Source organism: Cynocephalus volans, chromosome 14 (assembly GCF_027409185.1).
Source record: "Cynocephalus volans isolate mCynVol1 chromosome 14, mCynVol1.pri, whole genome shotgun sequence".
Classification (NCBI taxonomy): Eukaryota; Metazoa; Chordata; class Mammalia; order Dermoptera; family Cynocephalidae; genus Cynocephalus; species Cynocephalus volans.
Window position 1 is genome coordinate 95040610 of NC_084473.1, and position 23110 is coordinate 95063719.

The window sequence follows — 23110 nt, forward strand, 5'->3', positions numbered from 1 at the left end:
GATTCCCGAATGCAGAAGGTCGATCTCTCGCAGCATGATTTAGTCAAAGGACGCCAGTTGAAACCCCTGAGAAGGCAAGATTAGGGCAGGAAAGCGTTCCCCAGGGGCTTGCCATGGGCCTTGTCCTCTTGGGTCTCCCCTCCCCAGTGGCTTCAAAGCTGGACCCCAGCTTTTTGTTTTCCTGATGGACCATTAGTAAGCCTTTATTGTTCTTCATATGGAATGTTTTCCATTATGAAATTCCTGTCCCTAGGCCAGATCCTTATTTTGTTCTAATCGAAACAGACAGAGAGAGAGTGGTCTTCAGGTGGAGGAACAAGGCCATTCAGATCCCTCTGATTGAAATATTATCTCTCTAATCATTTTTAGGGTTTTGTAAAATTATTTTATTTTAAATGTCACACCTGGAGAACAACAATCAGATTGATAATTTTCCATTTCAACAGAAAGTTGCTTTTGATTGAACGACAAAAAGCAGCCTCACGTGGCCTGTGCGTCCTGGAAAGCAAAGCCACTTTCTGGGCGTGGCCAAGAGAGAGGCCAACATGTGCAGGAGCGTGTGGCCCATAGGAACACAATGAGAGATCGCCAGCTTCCAGGCACTCTGTGGCCCCAGCCACCATCCAGGTTGTGGAAACAAAAGCTACATTCGAATCCTTGCTGCCTAATGCACTCCACCTGCTTCCATAGGGAAGGGTCCTCCTCTGTAGTGATCGCTTATTTGTATATTAAAAATAATTACTCAACTTCTTACTATTCTCCTTTTGGAGAAAGTACCTCAAAGCTCAGGACACAGTAACACCTCTGGGGCTTCTCAGATGACAAGCTGTCATATCGGATAACGGGTGATGAATTCATTCAGGATGCAGTTGCCTATTTGTCTGATTTGGGTTTCAACTTCCCCAAGAAAATTGTCCAGATTTCTGCCGTGCTGAGGAACCTGTTTGTTCAAACACATTGAGCTCTCAGCCCTGCTGGTTTTCACAAAACAAGCTGGCTCTGCTGAGGGCGGCATTTCACAGAGGTAGGAATCACGGAAAGGAGTCTGCCAGCCTCTCCATGGGAGACCATTCCACTCTGTCCCAGCCACCAAGAACAAAAAGCAAGGTTGCTTTAATACTCCTGTGCCAGAAGAAATACTGTGGGCGCTCCAGCCCTGGTGCTGCTCAGAGCCAAGGCCATGTGTTTGTAAGTGGGGGTGGTGGGAGTGTGGGTGGGGAGGGTGGAGAGAAGAAAAGAAAACATTCTGTGTGGATCAAGTTCTCCGATTGCTTTTGTTGCAGAGAGCTCTTATCACAAAGATATGCGTGGCTAAGCTCTGGCTTTTAGGTCACTCAAGCCCCATTTCTGAAGAGCCCAAGATATACAGTTAGTTACATTTTTGATGTTTAATTGAACTTTTATTAGGTTTGCTTGTGTTTCCTCATAAAACCATCCCTGTGAGAAATGTGAAGAATTTTATTACGTAAATGAAAAACTGAAATTCATAGTATTCCATGTTAAAAAAAAAAAAAAAAGGTTAGGTAAAAAATCTGTTTGAACACTGAGATGATTAGATTCTAATTTAGTACCTTTGCTTTATTGTACTCTGTGATGGCCACAATGGTGACAGCAATTTTACCTTCCTGCGGTCTTGTGGATTGCTGTTGGAAGTGAAGCCTTTGTGATACTGTGCATCCACTGCAATGCTGGACAATCTGCAAGAAGTCCCGTGGGTCTCAGTGACTTTGTAATGATCTGATCTAGGAGAGTGGTGCTAGAAATCCCCTGAAAGAGAAAATGGGCCAATCATCAGGCAATCTTCAGTGACTTACTGTAGTGAGCTCCCCATTATATGCAAAGATGAGAATTCTATCGAATGTGTTCATAAATGGTTGCCAGATGGTACCTTCTCTTTCAGCGGCTCAGGTTACTGTTGAAGCTGCTGTGATATAGCCAGAAAATTAGATGTGACTTATCCACATGCACTATTGTCAAAGTGTGTGACTCAGCCTCCATATCCCCTTTGAAAAATATATTCCTCTGCTGCTGATAAAAACAACTTTGATTGAAGAAGCTACGTTAGGGATGATGAACCACTGTCATCCATACGGGTAACTTGGAAAGCTAGTGAAAAGTAAGACGCCAGAGCTTATTACCAAGAGAATCCTTTCATCGGATCGCAGTGTGTTTGAAATGATGATCTCTTAGTGACAAGGTCTACAAAACAGGGCAAGAAAGAAAATGACCAAACTTATATATTAGGGCATGGAGCAGATAATGATGTGGAGGATTCCAGGTTGCTGTGGAGAGGCTCACTGGCTCACTGGCTGCAGTGCTGTACCCCATTAGAAGGGAGACGTGTTTATCTTCTACCATGTGCCTAAAACTGCAGGGTGGGGAACATCAAAGAGGTCCACAGCATGGTCCCTGCTGGAAATGTACCAGCGACCAAGTTGCACACATGCGATGACTGTGGCCCAGTGCGGCTCCGAAGTCATCGGAGGCCCAGAAGAGTAGTGTAAACAAGAAGTGGTGTGTGAGGTCAGGAAGGACAGAGGCCAGCATGGACCAAAGTTACCGGAAAGGTCTCACAGCAGTAGAACGTGAGGGATGGGTAGCATCTGGCTCATAGTAGGCACTCAGCGAGTGAACGCTCAGTGAATGAGCACTCAAGGAGTGAGCAAAGAGCAGAATGTCCCAGGCGGGGGAAAGGATGAGCAGAGCTTCTCAGACACAGGTGACGTGTCGCCAGGATAGTGGGGAAACCACCCCTGGCTTTGGTTGAGAGCCTCAGTGAGGAAGTGATATGGTTAAGCGGCTTAGGCAAGGTTATTGGGGACCTGAACTGAGATTTGACCTCATGGGCCATTGATTTTCAGTCTTCAAGCAGGATGGTGATGTAATGAAAGCCATGTTTTACAGACATTGGTCAAGAGGTAGATAGAGCTCAGGACAGATTGGAGGAGAGTCAAAACAGAGGCCAAGCAACCAGAGAGGTGAGGAAAACCTAGACGTGGGTGGCAGATGTGGTCACTGAAAAGACAGGAGTGTTTACAAGGAGGCATTCCCAGCATTTGCTAACAGGGGAGAGATGGATGAAGATACCTGCATTTCTCTGCTGAAAAAATAGGCTCCAGAACCCCATCTGAAGCTCAGGGGTCGGACCTGGCCTTGGGCTAAAGGTGGGGTCTGTTCTTCCACGTTGGAATATGAAGCAAAGGGACAAACAAAAAATAATGCAGAAGATTTTAGGGCAGTGAAACTATTCTGTATGGCATTATAATGGTAGATTCATGTCACTATACATTTGTCCAAACCCAGAGGATGTACAACACTAAAAGTGAGCCCTAATGTAAACTGTGGATTTGGGGTGATAACGATGTGTCAAGGTAGGTTCATCGATAGTAACAAATGCTCTGGTGCAAGAGGTTGATCATGGGGGAGCCTGTGCATGTGAGGGGTGGAGGGTGTTTTGATCTGATCTAGGAGGAACTCTCTACTTCCTGCTCAGTATTACTGTGGACCTAAAACTGCACTAAAAAATAAAGTTTATTAAAAACAAGCAACAACAGCAAAAATAATATAAATTGCTAGAGGTAGAACCACAGACCAAACAGTCAATACGAGGGAACTTCAAAAAGTTCATGGAAAATTATCTTTCAATTCTATATTTCCATGAGCTTTTTGAAGAACCCTCCTATATGGACAAAGGTCAATATGTGGACAAAAAAGGAAAAAACACCCTGTAAAGGCAACTAAACAGCCATTCCAATGGAGGAGGTATGGGCATCTAGGAGACAAACTAGAGAAAGCAGAGCTGATAGGAGCAGGGCCCTCCCCTGAAGGAAACCTCGGGCCTCCCCACGAGTGAAAGGCCCATCAGGATGAATGGAAGCTTTCAGGCCTGAGTGGGGAAGAACGGTGAAGGGGTGAGGAGCCAGAGACAGGGAGTTTAATTCTGCACGTCCAGGAAGTCCTGCAGCTATGTTCCTCATTTCTTTGTGGGAGACATTAAATAGTCCCAGCAGGTTACCATAGTATTGGCAATATTTTATAGAGAAGTTAAGAGACAGAAAACCAGGTCCTTTTCTTGCTTGGGTGATTTTTGACCCAAAACTAATTATTTGCTATGACTCTGGTTTGTTTTATTTGTTTGGCTGATTGATTAAAATACAGTGTCATTGTCACAGTATGCATTGTTTTTCTAAGCATTTGACCTCTTTGGATGCTCTGACTGTCTAATATCACCATAAGGTAAAAGGCCCATTGGAAGCTGAAATAAGACAGTTCAATGTGAGCATGTCACAGTGGGTTAACAGCCCATGTATCAGTGTCACTGCTTATATCACATCTCCCATTCAGGGAGTCTTGGTTTATATTTGATATTCATGAATAGGTCGAGTTTTTTGATTATGTAAAGACCCATAATACAAAAAATAGTTTATGCTGATGGCCCCTAAAGGATGTAGATGTTTTTTAAAAATCTGTCAGATGAAGGGCCAGCCCCATGGCTCACTCGGGAGAGTGCGGCGCTGGTAGCGCCACGGCCACGGGTTCGGATCCTATATAGGGATGGTCAGTGCGCTCACTGGCTGAGCGCGGTGCAGAGGACACCTTGCCGAGGGTTGCGATCCCCTTACCGGTCAGGCAAAAAAAAAAAAAAAAAAAAAAAAATCTGTCAGGTGAAGCATTTAAAGGCAATCTCTGATGAGTAGCTTGGTGTAACTCCAGATCATTATGCACACTGAGATCAGTCTCTGGATGAATCACCTTCATCTCCCTGCAGAGTCAGCGCCCGGCCAGGGTTATTGCTTTAATAATGCACATGTCTGCTGTTAATGTTTACCAGCCAGCTAATCAGCTCTCTAGAGAATACATGCCATGTTTGCATTGTTACAAAGTAGACATCATTTTACAGTTAACTTCATTATAACTGGAATGTAATCATACAGAATTACCTCTTTTCATTTTTCACTGGGAGGCTTTAACATAATTAAATATATATACATACAACTCTAGGTGCCATTTATGCATACAAATGACTTTTGTTTTCATAAGGATACATAAATATACTCACCCATACATATCGACACAATTATGAGGCATATTTACATTAAAAAGTGATCGTTTTGTGTAAATATTGTGTGAAATAAGATTTTTTCACTTGTTTTCTTAACCATACAATAAAAAATCTGATTCACAAATTAGGCACTAGGGGATCACATTAAAGCCACCGTAAATGTGGACTATCAGCATATATTGAGTGTTTTGAATCACTAACTTATGAGAAAAATAATCGTGTTATTTTCCATGTAGGCTGTAATTTGGAAATGCAAAATAATCTTGATTCCATATTAAGCATAGTTTTTAAATTATGCTTTCAGTCTGAGTACAAGGAAAGAATATTTTCAGAAGATTTTGCACTTAAGCAATGATGACATTTAATATCATTCTCTCCTTGTAGGCCTCGCAGTGCGGATTATTTTATGCAAGAAGCTAAACGCATGAAGCATAAAGCAGATGCAATGGTAGGACCCTTTTCTTTCCACATGCGTCTTTAACGTTACGTTTGTACTGCAGCTTCATCACCGGGGCAATATAGCTGGGGTAATTATAAAATCTATTACAAGGATGGCTGGGTCTGTTAAATGGAGAAATGTTTATATAATCAAGTGTTCATAGCCCAATAAATTATGACTTCAACCAATAATGTCTGGCTGGGAGAAAACCCTGGATAAATGAATATTTCAATTTAGTCCTAAGGTTTGAATAGTAACTAGAGCCAGTGGAGTCAGTGGGTGGTAGTATTTTTCTTCTATTTAAAAAAAAAAAAATCTGGATTTGCATTTTTCGCTCTTGCTAACCTGGCCAACCCTTGGCTTGGTCCCAGGAACTAATCCCTTTTCAAAAAGACTTGTGTTCTTCATGTGTATCTGCCAAAATGAATGCTTCCTCTAAAACTGTACAACACAGAAACCATTATCTGCACATAAGACCCTAAAGTCATCATGATTTGATGTTTTCAAAGAATAACTTTCCTTACTTGAATAATTGTTTTGCAAAGCTTGGAGCTTTGGGGTAAGAGATAGAAAACTTCTGTTTCTTTCTGAAAGAGATTATATGGCTGTTCCATCTAATGGTCTCATGCAAAGACTCTTTCTTACTGAGTATTTCCAGTTCTATTCCCCTCCAGCGTTCATAGCTGAGGTCACTCGGGGTGCTAGAGATGAATAAGGCATTTCAAGTGACTTTCAGAATATTATTCCAGTGTTGAAAATATTTAAACAATAGCAGTACCTTCTCCCAGTGCTGCTGATGCCACCCATTCAACATTTATTTGCGTGAAGACCATTGCCTGGGTACACCAGGGCACAAAGGAAATAACCACTGAGCATCAGAAAATAGAGCAGGGCAACGGACGGTTCCTGTCCATACAATCCATAGTCTGTTAGAGAATTCCGGTCATCTGAAGAAGCTGAAGCAGGGCCACCATTGGAGAAGAGTATCAAATTTTGAGCAGAATGATCATTTCTGCCTGAACCCTTCATCCAGGGTTTTCTAGCATTATTCATTCAGTGTCATCTCCCCAACCCTACCTTTCCAATTGGCTGTTTCCCAAGAGAGAGACACTGCTGCAGCCAGGCTGGTCCCCTCCCAGCCTCCAAGCGCACCTTGCTTGTGCCAGCCACAGGCCTCAGTGGCTGCAGAGCCTCCCACTCACATATGCTCACTCTCAGACCCACTCGCAGCCTCAGCAGCCTCCCCACATCCAGCCAAGTCATACATTCCTTCCCAGCATCTGTTTCAGGCCTCCTCCCTGAGTGCCTCCCAGCCTCTCTGTAGCCCCCATCACTTGCTGCCTTCCTGCCGTCTCATTTGCACTGGATACTTATTTTGCATTTTTGTTCATGACAGGCAGCCTTGCACTTTGAACTATCCTGTAGGTGCACATTTTCTCTCTCCAAATGTATTAAATGTCCCTGGAAGGAGCTTTCATGTGTCAAGTGCACATACCCCAGAATTGGGTGCTTTAGAAAATGCTTATTGAATGAAATGACTTCCTTAATCTGAAAGTGTTGCTGAGAAATATTGCTTTATGGCCTATTAGGTTTATTAGCCCTTCAAAAATTTGATTTGCTAATGAGGGGAGTTTTGCTCTACATTTCTGTTTTCTAAGGTATTACAACTAATGAAGTACCGTTTTGCTTTTTAATGGCAAGACTTAGATTAGTATTTAGAGTCTATGTGTCATTCTATGTTTTGATGAATCATTTGAAATGAGGGGGAGGTTTTTTAATCCAAAGTTAGAATATGTAATTGTCTAGAGAGTAGCAATGTATGGAACCAGGAACTTGATGTGTAAGTTTAGATTTATAAGAACTTAAGAATATAAACCTGATTCATGGTTGTCCTTACTGATATGGAGAAAGATTAACATATATTTGGACAACCATAAATAATTCAAGAAATCATTTTAATTAATTAATTTTCAACTGTGTGTCCCATTTTGGCAAGGCTGAAATAGTACCTTGAGTTTCATCTCCTCTCCTTTCCCTCATCACTATCACCGTTAAGTGAGATCCTAACTATTAATGAAAAACTCATGAGAAGAGGTGGGCGTGGAGATGTAAATGCTATGAGTGATGTAGCAAATGATATCCAAGGCCTGGAACCATCAATGTTGGGCACACACAAAAAATATATGAAGGCTCTTCCATGGAAGCAGACCTATCAGCTTTGACGAATATTTAGCATAGCACGGAGGGACAAGGAGTGAAGCTGCCAGACCACCAGAGATTGGAAAGAGGGAAACAGAAAGCAGAGCAGCCATGAAGTTCTGAGCTGTGTTGATTGGCAGCTGTCACATGGATTTGGTACACTTCTGCATGTAACTGTTCACTCACTTACCCCAAACCGGTAGTAATTTGAGAAAATAACGAGAGAAGGAAGTATTCTATTTCTTTCTTGTCTCAGCTTCATTCACAGGATTTTGGAACTCAAAAGTTGGGTTTCTCAAATAAAGCATATAAACTATGTGACAATGCTGTTTTAAAAAACGATTGTTAAGGAAGACACTGTATTAACTCTGTTGATCAGGTGGAAAAGTTTGGAAAGGCTTTGAACTATGCTGAAGCAGCCTTGTCATTTATCGAGTGTGGAAATGCGATGGAACAGGGCCCCATGGAATCCAAATCTCCTTACACGATGTATTCAGAAACAGTAGAGCTCATCAGGTAAGCACTGTGTCTTCTTGCTGGGGGCTGGGGAGGGAGGGGAGGAATGTTTGTAAATGCTGTGAATACAGGGAACAGAATGTCAGCCTGCACCATCAGCCACCAGGAACCAGAGCTCATCCCCAAAAATACGAATGTGAGACTGTCAGAGTGCTTTGGCACACCCCGCCTCCTGGCTCTTTGTGAGTGATGCGGGACGGCCACTGTGACCCCGACTGTGGAGGGTGGCAGTGGAGTCTGAAGGGCTGGGACATGCCTGCCTCACCAGCAAGGAAGTGGTGGATTTGGAACTCACTTCAGCTATAGAAGCTGCTTTTTTAAAAAAAAAAAATCTGGTTCAGGTTAGTATAATCTAAATCTTAACTCTATCAGTAAATGATTCAGGAGCATTTAATGAAAATAAAGAAGACTGGGGGCAGGGGGGGTTATGGAAGGACAAGCCACCCTGCAGGCACTGTCTTAGAGGCTGCTCACAGTGCTCTGGTCTGAAACCCGTGTGTGAGCACCGTCCCCCAGCGTCACATCCCACCACATGTGAAATGACCGGAGCAGAGTTTCTGGCAGGACACCTCAAGGTGCTCTGTGGGAGACACTTGTCTTCTGTGGTGGAGACCTGGAAAGGCACAACCTGGCAGTCTCTTTAATGAACCATTAGGGAATTTCATTCATTAACCCTACTGAGAACTTTTGTAATATGGTTTGTGTTTTTAGCTGCTTTAACTGCATAGGATCATGTCTAATACATGTCCATAATGGGAAATAATTGTTCCTAAAACTATCTTTAAGGGGCGGTCCTGATTCTGGGGTTCTATGCAACCTAAATAAGCTTAGGTATTTCTTACTACGTCCCACCATACCACATGGAAGATTTCTAATCATCTTAAGTTTTAGTCTTTTTGTCTACATTGGTGCAAAGGTGTTACTTGGTATTTTATACTACTCTCCTTCCATAAATAGTTTCCAGCCTTTGAAACTGTTATCCCAACATCAGAAAACACATCACCTCCAAAAAGCATCTCTCAAGAATGTTTTGAAAGTCAACACTGCTCAGTCATTTTTCTTATTAAAGTATTTCTACTGAACCAATGTATTGGTGATTCCTTTATACTATCTTCTAATATGGTGCAGTATTTTCAGCAGTGAATGAAAGAAAACAGCAGAGTAAAAAAAACTGTTAAAATTACTCTAAAATGTTTTAGATCCTCACATTCCTTCCTCAAAAGGTGGCTCAGTCTCAGATGCTCACAGGCAGGTGGGGAAGGAAGTGGGTGAAACAGGATGGGCACAAAGTGGTAAGAGACCCTAGAATATGAGTGCCACAAGCACAGGATTTTTTTTGTCTGATTTGTTCGTGGATGTATCCTAGTCCCTACAACAGTTCCTGGCACATAGTATGTGTTCAATAAATATTTGAGGAATGAATGAATAAGCAAACCATAGAGCCTGCAGTGAACTGGAGTATCAAAGCCTGCTTAAATGCATTCACATTAAAAAAAAAAAAAAAAATCCCAACAACAAAAAAAGCCTGATGCCAGTCAGACATACCTGGGGCACTGGGGTGCCACACCTGTTGTGCTCACTGATGCAAGTAACCTCGCACAGGTGGAGGGCACAGTCCATCTTCTAGATACATCAGAAAGAATAGAATCCTTTAAAATAACCAGCAAACTAAGACAAAGCGATTTTTTTTTACCTGAGTTAGAAAACAGCATTAATCACCACCTAAATCTGCACACCGCCCACCAACCCTGACCCTCCTGTCCCCCACTGAGAGACACTGGGGGACCAGGAGCACTGGCAAGGGGGATCTCGCCAGAAGCATCCAACCTAGGATGTACTCTTTGCCCCCATAGGTGGGAGAATTCCTTTCTCACCAAGGAATTCCACAGGGCCAAGGGACACTGCAAAGTCGAGCATAGCTACCATAAGAGCCCACCTGGGGAAACTTCCCTCCCACCCCCTCACCCCAAACCACCATTAGGGACAAGCTGGAGCCCCAGGGCCATCACATCAGTCGAAAAGACCAAAATAGTACCAAGAAGGCTCAATATTAAATTATAATTGGAACCACAGCCTCAAAAGTAGGCCAGGACCTACCTGCTAAACCTGAACAGAGTGACTGCCTGCTAAAAGAAAGGATTTAAGTAGTACCCAGAATGTCCTAACATAAGAGCCAAAATGTCTGTCCAGAATACAGTAGAAACTCACCCATCATCCTAAGAACCAGGAAAATCACAGCTAGAATGGAAAAAGATAGTCAACTGACACCGACTCCAAGATGATTGAGATGTTGGAATTATCCAACAAGGATTTTTTTTTTTTTTTTTTGTCTTTTTCGTGACCGGCACTCAGCCAGTGAGTGCACCGGCCATTCCTATATAGGATCCGAACCCGCGGCGGGAGCGTCGCTGCGCCCCAGCGCTCCCAGCACCGCACTCTCCCGAGTGCGCCACGGGTTCGGCCCTCCAACAAGGATTTTAAAGCAGCCATCATAAAAATGCTACAATAAACAATTACAATTCCCTTCCAACAAACAGAAAATAGAAAATCTTGTAAGATAAATGGAAGTTATTTTTTAAAAAAGAGAACCAGATGGAAATTTTAGAACTGAAAAAATATAATGACAGAAACAAAAACGTCACTGGACAGGCTAAATAGTAGAGGGGAGATGACAGGGTAGAATCAATAAAATTGAGAACAGAAATGTGTATTTACCCAATTTGAGCCACAGGGAGGAAATAGACTGAAAAAATAAATGAATAGGGCCTCAAGCACAATAACAAAAGAGCCAACATTTGTGTCATTGGAGTCCCAGAAGAAGAGGAAGAGAGAGTGGGGCGGAGAGAGTGTTTGAAGAAGTAATAGCTGAAATGTGCCGTGCAAAAGACGTAAACCTACCACCTCAAGAAGATGAGAGAACCCCCAATAGGATAAATCTAAGGAAATGCATGCCAAGGCACATTATAATGACATTTCTGAGAACTAAACACAAAGAAAGAAATCCTGAAAGAGACCAGAGAGAAATGACACATCACCTGTAGGGGACCACCAACCCAAGTGGTATCAGACTTCTCATCTGAAACCATGGAGGCCAGAAGGACATGGCACGGCGTTTTTCAAATGCTGCAAGAAAGAACAGGAATGAAGGGAAATAAAGATATTCTCAGTCTAAGGAAAACTAAAAGTATTTGGCTCTAACAGACCCACACTTCAAGACTGGCTAAAGGAAGTTCCTCAAATGGAAAGGAAATGACAAAAGAAGAAATCTTGGAGCGTCGGGAAGGAAGAAAGAACAGAAATATAGATACATACAATAAACTGCCCTCTTTGTGGGTTTTATAAATTGTGTTTGATGACTGAAACAAAAATTATAACACTAGCTGATACTCAAGACGTGTTATTTAAAAGTAGGGCAGGGGGCTGGCTGGTTAGCTCACTTGAGAGACTGTGGTGCTGGTAACACCCAGCTCGAGGGTTCACATCTCGTATCAGCCAGTGCCAAAACCAAAAAAAAGTAGGGAAGGAAAAGGCACTAGCTGGAAGGAGGCCTTCCATACTTCACTCAAAGTGGTGGAATGTTGATACCAATAAATTGCAATATCATATATGAGCATACTCCAAAAAGTTCATAGAAAAATAGAATTAGAAGATAATATGAATCTCTTCATAAACCTTTTGAAGTACCCTTATATCTATAATACCCAGAGCAGCCGTGATGAAAACGATGCAGTGAGATGCACTCAAAACACTGCAGATCTGCACACTGTAGAAATGCTATGTTAATAACAGTATCATTACTTGAACAATTCGGAAGCCAGCCCACTATGCCAAGAGCTTTACAGACACAATCTGGGTTAATCCTTACAACAATGCTGTGTGATCAACAGTATTAGTCTCATTTTATAGATAAGGAAATGGAGGGTTAAAGATGTTAACACATTTACTAAGCTGTGACAACTAAAAAGTAGCTGAGCTGGGATTTGAACCTAGGACTCTGACAATTCCATTTACTGCCTCAGCTCTCTCAAAGAGTCTACATATGAGGGTACTTTTAAAAGTCTGTGGAAAAATAGAATTAAAGATAGTATGAATCTTTCCATGAACTTTTTGAAGTGCCCTCCTATGTAACTTGGTTCGTTTTTGGGAGAAAACAATCGCCACAGTCCTTTTGATTCAGAGAAATAAATGGAATTAAGTGTAGTCCATGAAAGCCACTAGTTTCTCATAACACGTCTGTAGAGGCGAATATAGATTTAAAATGTACCCAGGACACTTACACTGCTGTCAAAGTAAGAGTTACATAATAAAGAGGAAGGGATAAATCTAAGCATTCATCTGAGCGTCAGGGATGAAATTTCTTCTAGAAGTAAGCCCAGAAGGATTGAACTTTGCCTCCAGCTGTCAGCCACTCGGCCACAAATCAAAATTTGGAAAAAATGGACATGCTATCATATGCATGAATAGTTCTTGAACTGGCAATCCTTCCAACAGTCTGTAGCATTTGCACTTGTATTGTTGGAGAGTGGAAAGTAGCTAGGTGTCATAAAAGTCATTTTGTTCTCATCATCACAGTAATGTAAAGCTTGGGGAAAATGGAGCAGCATCAGCTAGCTTGAAAGAAAGCAGTATCAGCAGGCCCAGTGGAAAACGAACTTTTGGACAGAGAAAGCTACCATCATAAGAAAGGCTCTGTTGTTAGTAAAAAAGCATTTTTTAATTTCTTTGTTTTGTTGTTGTTGTTTTTTCTAGGTATGCTATGAGACTAAAAACCCACTCAGGCCCCAATGCCACACCAGAGGACAAGCAGCTGGCTGCATTATGGTGAGTAGCTCATCTCACTGCAGAACAGCATCCCCAGCCTCGTTTGTCCTCTTTGGCAAACCAGGTGCTGAAATGCATAATGTTTTCGTAGTGCCTTCTGAAATACAAAGCCTAGTGTGGTCCTAATGACCAGAGAGAGTCCAGACCACTTCTTGCTGCTGTACAATGTATGATCTATGATCTGAATTCACAGGTCGCTTACACAAGGATAATTTTTTTCGGGTGTGTGTGTGTGTGTGTGTGTGTGTGTGTGTGTGTGTGTGTGTGTGTGTGTGTGTGTGTGTGTGTGTGTGTGTGTGTGTGTGTGTGTGTGTGTGTGTGTGTGTGTGTGTGTGTGTGTGTGTGTGTGTGTGTGTGTGTGTGTGTGTGTGTGTGTGTGTGTTAAAATCAGATAGGTCTGTATTTTAGTAATTTGAATGCAAATTGAGCCAATGGAATTTCTCTTATGTTTAACATTTTAGGTGCAATCAAAATAATTCATGTGTTGCTTTACATGTGGGATTAGTTTGACTGAATCAAGGCGACGCATTAGACTGAGGAGCAGCTCATTATACTTTGATACAAAAAATAATTTCTTTCAAGATGTTATACAGTTTATAATAGATTTTTTTCTGTGGTTATAATGATTACAATGATAATGAATATGTGATAATAATGATAATAATTTTCCCCATGGCATCTCCTCAGGACACCTCACCCTACTCCCCAAATCACAGGACACCTCTCTGTTGGTCCCTCCTGTAAAAGGGATCTGAAATTTTTTGTTCTCCAAAGGTTCATATTCCACTCTATAAGCAGATCTGCTAGAGAATGGAATAGAGTCTCAAAAAACGTAACAGCAACATACACAAAAAAGAGAGTCTCAGGTTGTTTCACATCATTGTGCCATGTGGAATCTAGGAGACTATTAAGTTGTATTTGGTGTGTTGGTGTTCTAGCATGTCAGCACCAAACTGAGTTAGCAAATAAACGTGATATGAGTGCCGAGGCAAAGAGTCTAAGTGTCAGGAAATGCTTTCGATGCTCTTTTCAAACTTTAAGTTCCACATTGGGATGATAAATTAATGATGATTAATAATTAATACAATATATTATATCAAATATAGTATATATTATATTTATTATATAATCTATTGATATCAATATATTATATTCAATATTAATTATATTAATAATTTAATATTAATATAATTAATAATATATTATATATTATAATATATTATATACTAATATTAATATATTAATATGCTTAATATGATACAATATATTATATTAAATAATATAATACAATATATTATAGAAAATAATATGATACAATATATTATATTAAATAATATAATACTATATATTATAGAAAATAAAATGATGTAAACTACTCAGCATAGTGTTTTTATTGTTTATAAAGCACATTAGTATCTGTTACTTCATTCGATCTAATTATAGCCCAATAAAGTAATTAAAAAGCAAAGGGAGTAAAAGCAGGTGGAAGGAGCAGGCTTTCGGAAAAGCCGGCAGCCACAGGGAGGCAGCGAGAGCTGCGCGCTAGAGCTTCCTCCCTCCTCTCACGGGCACACACCGCCCTCTCGTGGTGGGAGAAGAAAGCGGCCCTCCCCTGTTACCCAGCAAAGAGGAGATAAAGCTAATATCATGCAGGGCTCAAGTGGTAATATATTTATAGCGTACCTCCTTGGAATCTTTAATTATATATTTTTGGACAAAAGGAAGGTCTGATTCTGACATGTATGTACATACTGAGTGCCTTGGAACAAGAAGATATCTTCTTAAGTCTTGTTTGCAAAGGACACGCTCACGCTCTCCGGGCCCATTCCTCTTTTCCTGCTGCAGTTACCGATGCCTGGCTCTCCTTTACTGGCGGATGTTTCGACTCAAAAGGGACCACGCTGTCAAGTATTCAAAAGCACTTATCGACTATTTCAAGGTACTGTCTGGCTAATGAGCAACATTGTTCTCGTATTCAGTTGTGTTCCAGTCAAGGGCGTTTTAGAGCCCGTTGTTTTGGGACTGACAGAGATCACCTCTGGTCTCCAGACTGACCTCAGTTATGGGCTCCACACTTGTGGCTTTCAGGGCTCAGAGAATGGGCCTCGAGGGCTCGTCTAATTTATCCCCCTGCCTTCTTATCCAAGTATTTTTATGGCCTCAAGAGAAAGAAGATCCAGGTACTTGTCCCAGTGTCCTAGGAAATTCCTCTTTAGAGCTAACATAAATTTCTCATGTTCACTTAGAGCTTCTTCCTCTTAGAAGTAACTGCAAGGAGCTATATCCTCTTAGCTAGTCTCCAGTAACTGATTTAATATTTAATAGAGGTGATATTTAAGATGGTAAGAGATGGCTTGTTAGAGGCACTAGATAGCAATGTGTAACTATAAGAATAAATTGCCAACTTTTACTTATCTCAGGGAATGAAATTACTTTCAATGGGAGGGGGAAAAAAGCCTTCTGTGATGTACTGTGTGTAGTGGACATTAAGTTAATAATATCTTTGAGATTTCTGGGCCTCTTCCCTGTCTATTTAACTATAGAAAAAAGAAATTACACCAACTCTGTTTCCACCAACCCTTAGTCAGATACACAACCGTCATTTTAGATCCTGTAATTCCCAACCTCCACTCCTCAGAGATCGTCTCTGACGACCAGCTCTGTTGGGGGTTCCTTGGGCTGTGTCCAACCTGCCGCCTCCTTCCTGGCTATGCATGTGGCACGGCCAGGTGCTAAGCCAAGGAGGTAACTTTCTCAGACCATTGACCATCATGACATAATGACAAGAACCAGCACTGAGCGCCCCCTGTACTTTGGATGCCTCAAGTCAAGGTCAGTAATTTTCAGAAATTTAGGATCTAAGAGCTAATACTAAAGAGAGTTATTACAATCCAGAAAAATGCTTGAAAAAAGGAGAAAGCTGAATTCCATAAGCCACAGGGGTTGCAACAGAACTTTTAAGGGACAGAAGTTCTTAATGACAGAGTGGGTAGAGAACCCCACCTAAAAGTCAGAATTTCCCTTCCAGGAGTTATTGGCATTTACCCTAAGTGAAAGACTACTTTTTAAAATGTTTTTAATTAACCAATGATAAAGCATATATATTTATGGTACACAATGTGATGTTTTTATATATGTATACCTTGTGGGATGATTAAATCAAGTTAATTAACATATCCATCACTTCACATACTTACCATTTTTGTGATGGGAACTTTTTTTGGGGGGGGGTAAAATACAACGAGTTATTTATCCATGCTTCTGAAATGAACATTTGGATTGGTTTAATATTTTTGCTATTAAAAACAACATTGCTGGTACAAATTTGCAAGAATTTCCCCAGTTTTTTACCTGGGAGTGAAATTGCTAGGTATACACATTTTCAACTTTACAAGATAGTTCTAACATTTTCCCCAAAGTGTTGAACACATTTACATCTCTTCCACCAGTGTGTAATATCCCTTGGACGTGCATCTTTACCAGTCTGTAGTATTATCAGACTTCTTAACATTTCTCAATCTAGGGACTATAAAATAGCTCTTTGGGGTCTTAATCTGCTATTTACAGACTAATAATAAGGTTGAACAACCTTTCACATTTTTTATTTGTCATTTGGGTTTATTCTTCTATAATATGCCTACGATACCTTTTGAACATTCACCAATTGGACTTTTATTGATTTACAGGAGTTCTTTATATATGATCTAGGTATTTTTTGTCAGTAGGTGATGTATCTTGAATATATCCAGTTCATATAAGTTTTTCTCGTTCAGTTCTCAGAGTTCTGCAGGTCCTATAAGTTGCCTTTTGGTAACGATGTTTTCTTCCTACGGTGGTAATAACTCGTGGTTTTGTGGGATAACCAGTTTACAAAGCACTCTCACAAATCTTATCCGAGTTTCCCAACAACCTTTAAAAATAAGATGGGTATTATTATTTTTATTTTATAGATAAGGATGTGATGGGAACTTTTAAAGCTGCTCTCTTAGCAATTTTCAAGTATGCAAGTTCTCCAGAACTTATTCCTCCTAACGGAAACTTTGGACTCTTTAGGTAAAAAGTTTCAAAGGCTATTTAAATGCTGCTTAAATTTCAGAGACTGTGAAACCTGCAGGTAACAATGACAGTTTGGCGATAGAGGATGTGCTTTATTGGTACAGAGCTGTCTGAAAAAAGGACTTCATTCCTTCCTATGTTTTTTTGGTCCCAGGGCTTAGTAGTAGGGGTGTTACCGGACTCAGGTCCAGCCCCCCGCCCCCTTGAGAAGGAAAGAAAAAAAACTCAGAAGTCAAATGGTTGCTGTTAGAAAAGCAGATGTATTCAGCTGAAAGAAATGGTAGGCGATCCCATCTCGAAGACCTAGGTTTACCGAGAGCTTTTTAAAGGAGGTGATGGGATGTGGGAGGTGAAAAGCAGGAGACAAGGAGATGTGAGCTACAAGGGGTCCATTTCTATGGGTCAGGTACAAGGTCTCGCCAGGGCCTCATCTGGTTTCTGTTCTCATCTTTGCTGTTATCGCAGGACCCTGCAAGATTCTGATTGGCGCTGGTGAACTTGGCTGGTGCCCAAGGTCAGCTTCAGTCATTTAACCTTGATCATTTCTCAAAACTCCACAAGTCTCAAAGAAAGAACTGTTAGCTTTGCAAAGTGCTAATTAGCTTCTCAGCTTGTTTTCCTACTTAGCCAGCAAGATAAGAAAGTCAGGGGATGGGAAGAAAGAGTGAAGAGAAGAAAACTGTCCTTTAAAAAATCCCCGCCCCCTTTAGGTCCCAACATGGCTCCAGTCCTGCTCACTCCAACAGGGGAAGAGGGCTGAAGACTCCTCTGTCCCTTCAACTCCCTTCTCTGGACTGCTTCTGGAACCCCAACACCATGTCCCTCTCTCCTGCAGTGTTCTTATGTGCAGAATATCCACTGCATACATTGCATTCCTAGAGCTGCATCACAAAGTAGAGGCAAAGTTATTGATGCAGCTGCACCAGGTTGAGAAAAGTGTCCTTCACACTGTGTCAGAGGGGAGATTGGCACTCCTTCTAAGGAATGTTTCTTTAATTCTCTCCATGAAAATGGTTTCATTCTCTGAGACAGTGGCATGGTCTGCGATTCTACCCTAACATATATACCCTGCTGTTGCTGCAGTTCCTGTGAGTTCTGACAGGCCATTGCTTGCTATTTTGATTACACAAGCAATAAAACAAGAAAAATCAGTCACCGTATCATAAAGTTCTTTCTATCCCACAGAAACCAGGCTGAGGCTATGTTCTTGCCTCTGGAAGGGAACAGTCCCGTCAGCATCCCAAAGACTGTTTTTTTTTTTCTTTGACAGTCCTATAGGTTTCTGTCCGAGAGGAAATTTAACTGTGCATTTAGCAACTTTCCTTGCCAAGGACAGAACTTCTTCTAAACACCTGATGCAGACACCTGGCTTATGCAACATAACATCCTAAATCAGAATATTCAGATAAATTAGAATTCTTGAATATCCTTTCTGCTAAGGAAATATATTTTAATCTATTTGTTTAGGAATATTCAAGAGCAGCTTCCCTTAAGAGAAATATTTTTAAACTTCATAAATAGAATAATAATAATAGCATTTGATGTTTTCTATATTTTCAGGCATTAAATAAATATATATCAATGGCTTCTTCAAATAACCCCTACATTTAAATATAAGGTATTCATTAGGGGAGGAGGGAGTTCCTTCTCTTTTTTTCCTTTTCAGAAAAATTAGACTAGTTTATGATGAAAAAATTAGTCTGGTTCAGGATCAGCTGACCCACGGGATTATGATTTCATTTGGTACCTAAAATTTGTACATAAAAACCCCAGCTGTGGAGTGAGCACTTCATTGTAGCACTGCGGGACCCAGCAGGCCATGCAGTGCCCTGACCAGCTTCCAGAGGGGAGCAAACAACCTCGTAAGTGTCACTGCCCAGGTCCGCCTTCCATGAATCTGCATTTTATCCACGGTGTCTGCTGTTCCTTGTCGGACAGTCAGCTGAGAACATGTTATTATCGGGTGTTTAACACTAAGCAGAGGCCACTCACTGTCCGTGTTTTGCTTTTTGTTTTTGTTTCTTTCCTGCAGAATTCATCTAAAGCTGCCCAAGCCCCATCCCCATGGGGGGCCAGTGGAAAGTAAGTTCACTTTTCCAAAGTCAATGCCATAAGCCAGACAATGCATGATGCTGGGCCACGCGTTGCTCTGCTTTCAGTGCCCGCAGGGGCTGCCCCGCCTCGCCTGGTCTCCACCTCTCCACTCTGGTTTTTCTACCTCTCCCCCTCCAGGAGCACTGGAACTCCATCCCCCATGTCTCCCAACCCCTCTCCCACCAGCTCCGTGGGGTCTCAGGGCAGCCTCACCAACGCCAGCACCCTGTCCCCGTCGACCATCGTCAGCATCCCGCAGCGCATCCACCAGATGGCGGCCAATCACGTCAGCATCACCAACAGTATCCTCCACAGCTACGACTACTGGGAGATGGCGGACAACCTGGCCAAGGAGAACAGAGGTGTGTGCGCCTCCCTCGGGCTGGAGGACAAAGGAGAAAGAGTAGGAGCTGTCACCCACTGTGTGAAACCATTCCTCACCTGCCTCTCACTCGGGGCCTCCTGTGCCTTTACCTACCTTTCCTCTTACTGTGGAAGATCACGTGAGGTAGATGACAGGTGGGGACAGACACAGATACAGGTATGGATACATGTGTGACCCCTCAGGCAGGGATTATGTTTCATTCAACTTTGTACTCCTAAGACCGAGCCCAGTGCCCAGAACGCAGCCGGGGCTCTGCAGTGCTGAGTGAGGAAATGAACGAATGAATGAGTGTCACTAGCTCTTTCAGTGCCAGCTGCTCACAGCGGAAAATAGAGTGTCTCACATGTAGCATCAAGCTGTATTTCCCTTTAAATAAGGTTTGTCTTTACTGATTATAAAAGTAATGCTTGCTTACTGTGGCTATATTTATAAAGTACAGAAGACTAGAGAAGAAGTTTTTAAGTCATTAGTAATCTCACCACCAAGAAATAACTACCGTTAACATTCTACCAAAGTTTCTTCTAGTCTTTCTTCTCCAAGTACACATTATTTTTGCCAAAATAAGATTATCGTGTATATACAGTTTTATATCCTGTCTTTTTTCATTTATCATTATAGCAGGCATTTTCTCATGTCGCTGACTAGTTCAAAAACACCTTTTATGATGGTTCTATAAAACTATCATAATGTAATGGTTACATAATCATAAAGTATTATGATTTCTCAAATCATTTCTCTATTGTTAGACATTTAAATTTCTTCCAATTTTTTTCCACTGTGGCAAATAATGTTACCATAAATATCCTTATATGAATCCTTATCCATATTTCTGATTATTTTCTTAGGAGAGAGTTGTGGGAGTAGGATTTTTGGGGTCAACAGATAAAGATTCTTTCAAGATATATGTGGTTATATATCTTGATATATGTGGTTAACTTTTCTCCTGAAATATTATACCAATTTACAACTCTCCTTCCCACAACAGGTAAGAGTGCAAATCTGAGCTCCCTTTCAGGCCACTAAATGCAAATTATGTTCCCATGATAGCAGAAGTCTCCAAGGACAAGAGCAGGCTGTCACGCTGAGATGAGGAATGTACGGCACACATGAATCCCGAGTGCAAGAAACTGATAATAAACTGATAGTTTTATCGTAACATGCAGCCCAGAGGTGGTGCATCCCAAAAGTTCAGTGGGAATGCCACAGAGGTCAGAGGCCACCAGGAGAAGCTCTCTAGAGAAGCTGGCCTGGAACAGGGTCTGGAAAAGCACATAGCAGTTGAGTGGCTGCAGTGGGGTGGGGTGAATGTCCCAGGTGGACAAAACAGAAGGGACAAATATATAGAAATGTATGTGTCCAGTCTGGGAGATGCTGAGCAGGCCAGGCTAAGATGGTAGTGCCAGCTGCCTGCTAGATGTCTCCCACCAGAGGGCTCTGTGCCACGTGTCCAACGCAAGCTCTGCATTGGTCCCTCGCCCCGCTGCTCCTCCCGCTCTGTTTGGCTCCTGGATTCCTGCCATGGCTATTCTCCCAGCCACCTGCCATGCAGAGTCTTCCCTGAGCCTCCCCTTCCCTTCCCCAGCAGGGCTTCATTCAGCATGCATGTGCACACCTTTGTAAAACTTCTCCCAGACACTTACTTCCATGGACTGTTATTCTGTGACCCAAGCTATGACAGCAGAGTAGCATATGAACATTTGTCTCTCTCAGCCACTAACTGTGACTCTGAGAGAGCAGAGCCCACACATGAGTCATCTTCGTATCCTCCCCTACCTCTACCCCCTGCAGGTGGCAGAGTGCCTTGGCACATAATAAACCTTTAATGAAAGGGCAAACCCAGAGAATGGTCAGAAGCTAGAAGGTGGCTTCAGTAGAGATGTCCCAGTACCCATCCCTAGGAGCCTAGAGCCTCTCCCCTTGGACTCGCTCCAGGGGCTCAGCATGTGCTGCAGTTGAGCATGGGATACTAGGGGCAGCAGAACCATGTTACCACTCAGGGTGGGAAGCATTACCACACTAGCTGAATGCAGTCTGAGGATGTGGATTTTGTTTGCTGTTTAGCTAAGTAAATGCTATTCATTTGAATTAGAAATGGCAGATATAGTTTATTTATTTATTCAAATATAGGATGAGTTCTCCATCCTTGGATTTTATTTTGTTCAAGGGAATGCTAAGGTCACGTGGTGGTATAAAGAGTCCTTAATTTATCTAGAGCCCCTGGATGGAATTTTTTCTTAAGTCACTCAGGTCCTGAGCTCAGAATAGCACACCTATCTCATGCGGCACTTTTAACGGCTCTCTCCATCCCCTAGAATTCTTCAACGACCTGGATCTGCTCATGGGGCCTGTCACCCTGCACAGCAGCATGGAGCATCTGGTCCAGTATTCCCAGCAGGGCTTGCACTGGCTGCGGAACAGCGCCCACCTGTCGTAGGGACCTTGCCTTTGAGCCAGATTGTGCTCTCATCTCCACGGACAGCTCAATGTTCTGGACACTGTGCTACTGAAATTCCCAGCCACAGCATTTATCAAACTGGTGAACATTTTCTTGGCATTGAACAACAGTCTTTTCCCAGGGCATGTGTGTTTGTATATTTGGGTGTATAAGAAGCTGCCTGTGTGTGTGTGTGTGTAAGATACACAGCTCTTCAGAAGACATTTTCTTTGTCTAGTTTCCATAGTCCCAGGCTAGACAAAGTGACCAGACATTTCTAATTAGAGGAAATAGACATACACACACACACACATACACACACAATCACACACACACACTTTCTATTCCAGTGCTAAACCATGACTTCTTAGAAAATTCAACCAAAATCTCATGGGTTAGTTAAGCAGGTGTAATACAGAACACCAAAAGCTTGACTGCCAGTTAAGGTGAACCTAGCTCTTATATTATCTATTACTTTCAGTATTAATATACTAGTCCCCAGTTATTTTTTGATTGCTGTGTATTAATGGGTAATTGAATAATGAAAACAAGTCATTTATTTTTGTGCCAAACATTTACTAGATTGCATGTTACCAAACACTCTGCCTCTCCTCTCGTCCCCTGCCCCCACCTGACTTTATTATCAACTAAACACATTACAGGCAAATGGAAGGACTCTCACAAGCCTTCCCTGCCACACCCTCAAACTGCATAAATGGCACCAAGATTTGGTAAAAACTCAGTGTCTTTGAAAGTTCACGAACATTAGAGCAGCAGTGACCGTGTTTTGGAACTCGGTTAGTAACTGGAATCTCTGCACCTGTGACAAGCCCACCAAGCACGCACATTGCTTCTTCCTGCCACTGTGACTTGGTGGCTTTAGAGCCACGTGGCATTTTTCAGCCAGTGTTTCAAGTCTATTCTTTCCACAGTAGCTTTCTTACAAATTTTCTTGGCCTTATGAGGACATTACCTAGAATGTCCCTTCACTAGAGTCTGTCTCTGGTGCTCATCAGGCTGAGAGCTATCTGCTGTCCCAGTGCTGTCTGATTCTCTTACTCTGTGCAGACTGCGCCATCGCAGGCCTTTAATGCATTTTGATTT

General features: G+C 42.0%; 1 protein-coding gene across 1 annotated transcript in view; it reads left to right on the forward strand.

Moving 5' to 3' along the window:
* The window catches only part of AFF3 (ALF transcription elongation factor 3), a 420437-nt gene extending 398431 nt beyond the window's left edge, over positions 1-22006 (forward strand). The window contains exons 17-23 of the mRNA XM_063077832.1: positions 5447-5510; positions 8080-8216; positions 12966-13037; positions 14883-14976; positions 19126-19175; positions 19326-19549; positions 21885-22006. Of these exons, the coding sequence (XP_062933902.1) occupies positions 5447-5510; positions 8080-8216; positions 12966-13037; positions 14883-14976; positions 19126-19175; positions 19326-19549; positions 21885-22006 (763 nt within the window). The remainder of the gene's footprint in view (positions 1-5446; positions 5511-8079; positions 8217-12965; positions 13038-14882; positions 14977-19125; positions 19176-19325; positions 19550-21884) is intronic.
* The last annotated feature ends 1104 nt before the right edge of the window (positions 22007-23110 follow it).